At 38.8% G+C, this 10345-nt stretch overlaps 1 protein-coding gene across 1 annotated transcript in view; it reads left to right on the forward strand.

The window, feature by feature from the left end:
• HMCN2 (hemicentin 2) overlaps positions 1 to 9539 on the forward strand; it is a 145404-nt gene extending 135865 nt beyond the window's left edge. Inside the window, exons 85-90 of the mRNA XM_072429590.1 lie at positions 595 to 720; positions 1653 to 1781; positions 2532 to 2852; positions 4328 to 4447; positions 5548 to 5674; positions 6633 to 9539. Of these exons, the coding sequence (XP_072285691.1) occupies positions 595 to 720; positions 1653 to 1781; positions 2532 to 2852; positions 4328 to 4447; positions 5548 to 5674; positions 6633 to 6993 (1184 nt within the window). The 3' untranslated portion in view covers positions 6994 to 9539. The remainder of the gene's footprint in view (positions 1 to 594; positions 721 to 1652; positions 1782 to 2531; positions 2853 to 4327; positions 4448 to 5547; positions 5675 to 6632) is intronic.
• Positions 9540 to 10345: the final 806 nt, after the last annotated feature.

The raw sequence follows: 10345 nt of genomic DNA on the forward strand, positions 1-10345 counted from the left end.
AAAATAAATTTGAATGTTCTGTAGGATTCAATATTAACAAGTCTCAGTTGCAGAGAAGGGTGAAACTGTACTTTTGTTTGAGGCCCAAATCCAGATACTGTTCATTTTTTGTTTTTTTCGTTTTGTAGTAGTAAAGGGTTAAAACAGCCTCAATCTCAACCAAGGTTCCTTCAGGGCTTGCTGGGGGTTCATTGAACGTTGAGCAATTTTGACCTCTCAGGTCAGCTACCTTTGACACCAATGATATTTTTGGCTAAAGGTTTTCCTTCTGCACTTCAGGATTTACACTGTGTAATAACAATAATAGGAGACATATAACTCTAGTTGGGATTGTTTTTTATTATTATTGCCTCCATATGGGTGATTTCCACTCATTACCTTTCCAGGGTAACAGGTGTCAGGTAGAAGAAAAAGTGAGGGAATTCATCTTAACGGGGTGCACAATCAGCATTTACAATTTAACAAAGGTTATAAGCATTCCATCTAACACTGAAACCTAATAAATCTAGTTTTAGTCGAACATTTATTTGATGACTTGATTCTATCCATCCATTATTGTATTTTAAATTAAATTATTTTTTGCTATATTAACAGATATTAATGAGTGCCTAAGGGGAGTATGCCAACCTCAGCAGCAGTGTAAGAACACCCTTGGAAGTTACCAGTGTGTAGACAACTGTCCTGCAGGTACCACTCGCTCAGAATCTGGAGGCTGCAATGGTAAGTACAGCTGTGAATTATCTAGTTCATACTTCAAATAAACCTAAATGTCGATTAATACTTCTTCATGGGTATCATTGTCAGGACAGATACTTTGAAAGTACCCAAACTATAAAAAGTGTTAAAAGTGTTTGCGTCTGGAGGAAAAGAAGTTTAAGCTCCGGATAAGGAAGGGATTCTTCACTGTAGGGTCTATGAAAATGTGGAATCAGCTCCCTCAGGAAGTTGTTTCAGCAACTACTATAGATTGCTTTAAGAAAAAGCTGGATGATTTCTAGAAGCACAGAATATAACTGGGGATTAAGGCTTTAAAGTAAAGATAACAGTGACTGTTGATCCAGGGAACATCGCATTGCTTCATGGAATCAGGAAGGAATTTTTTCCCCTGTTGGAGCAAATTGTACCAGGGTTTTTTTTTTCCTTCCTCTGGACCAACTATGCCTTATAGGGTTTTATATCTGGGATATGTTTATTTCCCTAGTGGTTGAACTTGATGGACTTTTTTCAAGCTAACCTACTATGTAACTATGAAAGAGGCAAAGGGCTTCATTCAAAGCTGACATTATATTTTGGGTTGCTGCTGAAACAAATACTGTCTCCTCTAATTTAATACCTCTGCAAGAATTCCATATCCATGTGCATCAGTTATCACAAGACTGGAAAATGTTGTAATGCTTGTCTCATAGAGAGGATGCTAAAGATTTGGAAACTCTTTGAGCAGGGAATCGTTTGTATTGTTTTAATTTTGGTTGCAAGTTCCTTGGGTATGTATATATACCCTCTAACAGTTTGAGGTCTGGGCTAGATTCATGCATACTAATTTGACCCCAACATACCTCAATAAGGATAAACCCAAAAAAGAGTCTTTATTTAAGTTAAGGAAGCCATTGAATCCTGCAAGGCAAATAACTTTTAGTACTCTTCCCTTTCAGATATCGATGAGTGCCGTGACGGCTCCCACATGTGTCGTTACAACCAACTATGTGAGAACACAGTGGGAGGGTACCGCTGTACTTGCCCACGAGGATACAGGACACAGGGTGTTGGGAGACCCTGCTTAGGTGAGCTTCCATATTCTGCTCAATTTAATTAGTACAGCCAGACTAAAAGCAAACTTGGTCAATGTAGGCAAGGTTCAACAGGTGCACTTTAATCCTGCCAAGACTGACATACCTATCTGTACTTCACCTGTACTTCACCTGTGCAACTTCACCTGAGCAAGAAAAAAAGCATTGTGTAAGCCTAGAAAGAGTTAGGCTTTTGTTTTAAATTAATTCAGTCTTCCTAATAATGTGTACCCAAACTTGAAAATCAAATAATCTGAAGTATGAAGATAGATGAGGTAGACAGTGCTTGTGTTTTTTCTAGTAACAAAGAGCTAAGTGTGCAGTAAATGTGACAGGGATCTACAATCATTTGCTGATATAATATATGTTGGAACTTCAATATTTTAAAGTCTTCACTAGTACTACTTGCACGACCCCTACCTGTTATCATGGCAGTGGGCAATTAACTGGACATACCTGACTTCCCATCCTATACAGGCCTAGATTTATCATCCACATCTAAAGTGCTTTTCTTGCTAATATCAACCAATTAGATTCATTATTTTATTCTTCAATTGCAGTGTAGATAGGGGAATAGGAGAATAATGATTACTAACAACAATCAGTGTTTTCTCTTGATAAAATAAGTCAGGGACTGTACCATAGTGGTGTATCTGAAGGGTTTGTTCACTGTATTGCTTCTGTTTATGGTTTTTAAAATCACTTAACCCAGAATTTATAGAACCCTTTTTTTATGTTTTCTAGATATTAATGAGTGCCAACAGGTGCCAAAACCATGTGCTTATCAGTGCCAGAATCTGGCTGGCAGCTACAAATGCCTGTGCCCACCTGGGAAGCAGCTCTTAGGGGATGGGCGCTCATGTGCCGGACTGGAGAGACTTGGAAGTAATTCAACTTTTGGCACCACCAGTGCTGCCCAGTTTCAACAACCTCTTACTAATGCCCGCATTCATGGAAACAATCTGTACACCTGGCTGTCCTTTAGTCAAAATGGCAATGTGATTGGGCAGAACAGTCCTGGCCGCTGTCCTTCAGGCTTTATGCGTAGACATGGGGTGTGCACAGGTAAGATAGATTATTGTGACCATACAGGGCTTGGGAAATGTACAATAACTTAGTGATTACATCTAAAAAATCATTCCTGAAATTTTTTGGTATTAAGACTATTTTCTGACTTGGAATCACTTTTGTAAGAGATGTTTGGGTTATAGTTAAGGGCTAATGCTCATCACATATCTCCTGGATTTTTAAAATGTTTTAAAAAGTCTAGCCTTCCTACAACATCAGCCTTGGAATATCAAGAACACAGAACATATATTGCAAGAGGCCTGTGAGTATGTGGGGTACCTCTTAGATACCAACCTGTTTGGCCCTTCAGCGTTTTGGGTAGAAAGGGACACTTGAAAAAAACTTTGTAATGATGGGCAGAATGTCCTCCATGTCTCCATTGCCTCAGAGGAAGCTGGGTTCACCTGTCCATTACTACGTGGAAGAGTTCAGTATTCAAAACTTATCCATATACTGATTTCCAATATACTGAAACTTTATCCATATACTGCGTTCCAGCTACAGAATAACTAAATATCAATACAGTAATATACCGGACCACGGGATTCTAGGAAATTCCCATAGTCCATTTCAAACTTCTGAATGAGAAGTTACATGGCTTCCATCCTTCCTTCTAATTGTATACCCTTGTCTATGGTACAGAAAGCTGATATTGATGGGCAAAATGATAAAAGAAGAAAGAAACTTTTTTCTATTTAATGAAAAAATGTAGGTGTACTTCATGCATTCCCCCTGCCAGGAGAAGCAGTAGAGAAGAATAACAAATGGTTGTGATCTGAGCTCTGTGGCAGTTGTATACTGAGGGACAACATACTAGCACAGATCACATGTGTGAATTGAACTATTTGGATCAATGGGTCTGATTTATTAAAGTTTCTCCAAGGCTGGAGAGGATACATTTTCATCAGTGAAGCTGGGTGATCCAGCAAACCTTGAATGGATTTGGTCCAGCATTTAAAACATTTGCTAGCAAATAGCAACTGACTTTAAATCATTCCATTCCATGTTTGCTGGATTACCCAGCCTTATTGATGAAAGTGTATCTTCTCCAGCCTTGGAGAGCTTTTAATAAATCAGGCCCACTGTGTCTATTTAAACCTTTCGTGTGAGGCGACCCAGGGAAAATTATTTACAGGTGGACAATGGTACTGCTAGAGATGAAACAGTGGGACAGGTTTACTAAAGGATTTGAGAATGTTCACAAAATACATTGTGTAAATATTCACTTTAAGTATCTAATCATGTGAAGATGAAATAAGTAAACCAAAAATAGCTTTGCATAACTAAAAGGAAAATTCTGACTATTTATTGTGTGAACATCCTTAACTCTTTACTGTATTTGAATAGATTTTTTTTATTTAAATATTTATTAGATAGGTTCCTTTTTAGATTATGTTTTGGTTGTTTTTTTCTTTGGTATGGTTCCATGATTGGGATTAGACTGATTCTTTGATTCGGCTTTCTTCTTCTAGATATTGACGAGTGCCAACAGCGCAACCCATGCCAACACGAATGTAGAAACACAGAGGGCAGCTTTCAATGTTTGTGCCCAGCAGGATACCGGCTGCTCCCCAACAACAGAAATTGCCAGGGTAAGCTTTGTGCCAGCTAATAGTTTATTGTTTTGAACTTGCTTTAAGAAGATTAATGTGGCCGGGCTCCACTTTTCAGATGGGCATTTGACACCTAGTCTGTCTGACCATTGTCACTATCCTGGAGACAACTGTATTGTTTAGATTTAATTATTTCATTTTTAATGGTTGTTGTTTTTTTTTGGTATTTTATGTCTTACACACACCTGGTTTTAAAAAATTCTTCAATGAGTATAATTGCATTTACATTTGGGGAAACAGGATAAGAGTGCCTACAGACGCTAGGTTTCTGTCTTTTGAATTGTGATAGGTGAATGAATGGGTGATAGGTGAATGAATGAGCGCTGGACATGTACAGCACCGTTCTGATCTATGGAAAGGATAGAAGGGAGAAGGAGTGAATCTTTTGCATTTAGGTCGTTCATCTTCTAATGTTCATGGATCTGCAAGGATGGATCCATGAACGATGTCAGATGGCCTCTGTACATGTCAGCTTCTGGTCCGAGACGAGCCCTGTGGCAAAAATTAGACGAGAATCATCTGACCTGTGTACATAGCCTTAGCCTAAAATTTCCCCGTCTCTTTGTAAGCTTTGCTAAATATCGTCATTACATGAGAATGGCCACTTTAAACATTCCCAAAATTTGACTGAATGCTAGGGGGGTAGTCAACTTTCCTGGCCCAAGAATCAACACCGCCAGGTTTCCAGTTTATTTACACATTAAAAAAAGGTCTCACAATATTCTATCAAGGTATCTGCTTATATCAATGTACTAAAGCTGAACTACAGCAAAAAAATTGACTTTGACATCAGGCACTTTAATCGCGTGAACAGCAGGGTTCAGACTAAGGGGAGAAGCAACCAATCAGTTGCGAGTAGAGTCAGCCTGGGGAGGAGAGGTGACCAGGCTGTGTTGAAAAACAGCAATGGAAAATGGACAGGTGACCAACTTCTGAGACAGAATGCACAGAAAACGCTATTCTTCTAATAGTAAAACAGCTCCATTATGTGGGTTTCATCCTTATATTTAGCTGTGTACTTGGAGTTGTTTTAAAAACTGATTATTTAGATTTCCTTCTCCCATTTATTTTACCTACAGATATAGATGAATGTGCAGAGCAGAGAATTTCCTGTGGACCCAACCAGATGTGTTTCAACACCAGAGGAAGCTTTCAGTGTTTGGACACCCCTTGTCCTGCCTCTTACATGAGGGGACCCAGCCCAGGGTAAGAGTAAGCTAGGAATGTTGCTTAATTTAAGCCATCATGATAAAGCAAAAAAAATTTGGAAAAACACCTAATTTATTATTCAATTTATTAGAATCCCATTTGTGCACAGAGCCCCCCGCCTCCCAACAGCTACAAAATGGTTTTGTTGGATGACCCTAAAAACCATCTACAGTATATACTAAATGAAGTTGCTGCGTCAGATATATATCCTTAGGATTGGCCATTTATTTTTTGTTTCAATCGGTTTTTATTAATATTTATACATGTGGTTACAAACATGAATGGTAAAATATCACAACAATGTACAGGGAAGAAAGGAGGGTCAAAATAAACTCCCGATCTCCCATGGATGACCATGAGGTTTAACACAAGTGACATTTTACAGTATAAACCTCGCTGGCTCCCCTTCAGTTTGGGTCCCATTTGAGCTGTACAGAGGCGCTATAGCGCTGATCAAGTGGCTGATTCCCCTTCTGGATCACGGAGCTGGCTAAAACACGGCTTCCTCCGCCATCAGTTGGCCACGCCCCCTGGCCATTTATTTTATTAAAGATACACAACTGCAAAGCCTAAATACTCAGTACATCTCTGCAATACATGTACATTCCCCATGTTTTATATTCTAAAATAAACTGCAAGTGTGGAAATATTACCTTATAAGGGGTTCTGTTGTCCATATAATGAGTGAGCAGATTAGGTTACAATGCTGCTTCTCAATACACTCCAGGACAAGAAGTTTAAAAATATATTAAAAAACAAAAACTTTAACAAAAAATAAAATAATGAAGCCACCTTATGTATTCCATGTTTTGCTGCTAAACAAGCTCGATCGTGGGAGGTTTGAGACAGCTCAAAGAGCAGATTCCCTGATTTAAGTGCAAAAATTACAGCACATTTATAATGCAAATAAATGTTTGAGCACCAAGTGACGTTATGGACCCTCTTTATTTTACAGGACTTGCTATCGGCGATGTCTAACAGACTGCAGCTCCGGAGGTCCCTACACCCTCCAGTACAAACTCTTGACATTGCCTTATGGGATACCACCCAATCATGATGTTATTCGCCTTAGCGCCTTCTCTGAAGGGGGACTCCTTCAAAACCGAACCAGCTTCACAGCCTTGGAGCAAGACTCGGGCAGCCCATTTGCCATCCGCGATGAAGGAGGCCATGGCATCATCTACACTTTGCGTTCACTGGATACCTCCGGAGTATACAGGATGAAAGTACAGGCGGTAACTCACACTGAACAGCAAGGAGTACGATACCAGAGTGTCTTCATCATCTACATCTCTGTATCACCGTATCCTTATTGAGCCAAAATCCTTAACTCGGAGGAGCAGTGGAAAGACCTGTACTGCAGAGCCAGCCAAACACTGAACCTCCAATACTAGAAACATATTTTTATACTCTAATCCAGTATCAATATTTGAAATTTCTTGACTGTGGTTGCTGGTGCCACCAGCTACTAGTTTATGGGGTCCAAACCCAGGATTAGTGATCAGAGAACTCTTAAAATGAAACGCTGTTCTCCACTGGTGAAGTCATCACAATCCTTTGGTGCTATTGCAACTTCTGTGATGGGAGACTAATGTATCCTGATGAAAAACACAAGAATGGTAATGACTGTATTTAATAACAAGGTGCTGTAATGTCCTGTAAGCCGTAGGAACTAATCTGCTGACAACAATGCGTTAAAGCTCAAAATAACCAGCAGTCAGGGACACAGATCAAATGGAATATTAAAAGTGCATTAGAGAGTAAGTTGGGTTACCATACTTTGTAATGTGTAGCAACCAGTTTTTGGAATTACATCCAACCCATATAGGTATCTGTATACCTATACACCACTGGCTGTACTAGGACTGCTGTAATGGTTCTGAAAGGTGGTGTAAGGAGTGTCAGGAGGTGTAAAAAATTAAGCTTTTGTCTCAGGAAAAGGATTTTGGAACACTGCTACTGACTCAGGCTTTACACTTCTCACCAGCTCTGGGAAACTTCTCCACTGTCATCATGGTCAGATTGTAGCAGACAGGCTCTTTAGGAAAGCTGCAACTTAAATAATACTATGTGACTTGGGTAAAGATCCACTGCAGGCAACTGATCATTAACTGTTACAGCAGGTGGCCTGGTGTACTGTAGGACCGGCTATTGGTGGTAGTATGGTGTTCTGATCATCCAGCTTTAAACGGTGTAGGGTATTTCTAAACTAACCTCTTCAAGTGACAATTTTTCCTGGGGACTTTGCACCTTCTGCCCTATTCTCCTTTTAATATGCACTCCTCCATCATTGCTCCTTATTACCCCTCTTCTGATTATGGCTTCCCTGTTCTCTTCCATGCAGCCCCATCATCATTACTTCTCTTCTGTATTCTTCCATGCCACTCCATTATGATCCTGGCATTTCCCTGCTGCCCAATTCCTAAACCCATTCTTCCTTGCGGGCCTGTTTTTTCAACATTCCTCTATGCTGCCCCATTCGTATAACTGATATACATTTTCCATTCACCCCTTTCCTGTGCTTCTCCACGGTTACCATTTTCTACACTATTTCATGCTGTCTCATTCTTTATTTCTTAATATTTTCACACATGTATTCTGCCCCAATCTTATCACCCATGATTCCCTAGTCCTATATTCAATTGTCTGTGCTGCCTGATTCCTATCAACACTCATTTATTTTTGTAGTGTTCAGGTCTTTTGTATGTCCAGTGCACCAATCTGATCCTGAATCAAGCATCCTGACCCTGTCACCCCCATGTGGCTTGTCTGAGCTTTGCTTCTGAATTCTGCCCCAATTTGATCTGGGCTCTCCGATCCTGCTGCAGTTTAATCCTGACTCCCCCTATTCTGCCTGATTCTGCCGGTATTTTATCTACATTCTACTTTTACAGCTAACTGTAATGGTTCCTTGACAGAAAGAGCATTTATATTATGCAAAGTACAGTCCATAATACCAACCACTGAGATTCACTTTACATAGATACATAGATCAGACCAGTGAAAAATGAACTTGAATCAGCTGTAATGTGTTTACTGTACTTTTCACGTTTGCTTTTTCTCCTATTAAAGCTTATGTGAATTCCTTTCTGCTTTAAAGAACAATATAAAGAAATGTGTATATTTTGCTATCTAATTTCAACCACTATTTTTGTGGTTTATTGGTGCACGTTCCAATTAGAACACTTGGGGATTGAAGTTTTCATGGGACTTTAGATTGGAGGGACACTATAGTGCATAGTTTTTCTTTACTATATTGGAGATAATGATCTCTTATTAAAGTGTATTTATTTGTTGTTTTTTTAGATCTTTTCTATAAGGTAAAAACCCTGTCAGAAATCTAACGAACATGTTACTTTTTGTGCTCCACTGAAATCTCAAGCAGTGTTACTAGCTTTGCTTAGGTTACCTACAGAACAACATAAGCCTAAGAAGCCTCTTGTGTTGTACAAAATAGGAACGCAGCCTATAGATATGTTGCGTTTGAAAGAAAACGTGTTGTCAGCTGACAGTCTGAAAAAGAAAAAACTTGCAGTCACAATTTCAGAGATTGGTAAGCAATATATACCTGGTGTACATGAGCAATTGGCTTTTAAAATACCTTGAAGAACTGCAATAACTTTCAACCACTTGAAATCTATAAGATAGACATGGAAATTAGAGATGGCAGTGGAAAGGTTAAATGGCCAAAGCAATCAGGAAGCAGACCACTACAAATATGATATAGACAGGGCAGATGTCAAAGAACCCAGTTCTTCTACATATGAAGCAGATGTGGGTATAAGGCTTCAGAATTTACTCCTTTTTAATAATTACTGTTCGTTTATTTATTTTTTGTTTAAATAAAGTCTTTTATACTGTTTTACAGATGTGTGGTTGTTTTATATCAAAATTGTTTTTGACAATTTTTTAAAAGCCAGTCGTGATCTTTTCTCAACAATCATCAACTTTACTGATTACAAACTGTATCAGAAAACTTTTAAACAGCTATGACCACCGTATCAGAAAACTTTTTATGACCTCCTGTTATGAAAAAATACATTTTTTATTATATTATTATTTATTATATAAAAATGTATAAAGAATCTAGGCAATGGAGGATGATGGCAAACCCCAAAAAATGCACCAGCCAAACTAAATTAAAAAAAATTCAAGTAAGAAATGAAAAAGGTAGGCAAAGAGGGGCTTTTTGAGGCAAAGAGTTAAATCAATTTTACCTAAATTGAAAAACATCAAATACACAAAAGTACAAGGTACACAAAGTATAGTAACACAATAATGGCCCTTGGACAGAGTTTTATTTATTACCTACTCTTAAAGTGATCAAATATAATAGAGTTGTTCTCCCAGCTGCACACACTAGCCAGCCAGACACGGTCAATTGTGGGAATTGTAGTCCATCCATGTGCCTAGGCTGCAGAGAAGAGCGAGAACAGGTACAGTTCCTTCATACCCCAGGACAATTAGGCTGGGTCTACACGGACGGTTTTAAAAACACATGTAAACGTTCCTACCACATATACCGTGTTTCCCCGAAAAAAAGACACTATCTTATATTTTTTTTGGCTCCCAAAAACACACTAGGTCTTATTTTCAGGGGATGTCTTATTTTTCCATGAAGACTACAGTACACATTTATTGTTGAAAGTCACTCATGATCACTCATGT

This window comes from Pyxicephalus adspersus, chromosome Z, assembly GCF_032062135.1.
Source record: "Pyxicephalus adspersus chromosome Z, UCB_Pads_2.0, whole genome shotgun sequence".
Lineage (NCBI taxonomy): Eukaryota > Metazoa > Chordata > Amphibia > Anura > Pyxicephalidae > Pyxicephalus > Pyxicephalus adspersus.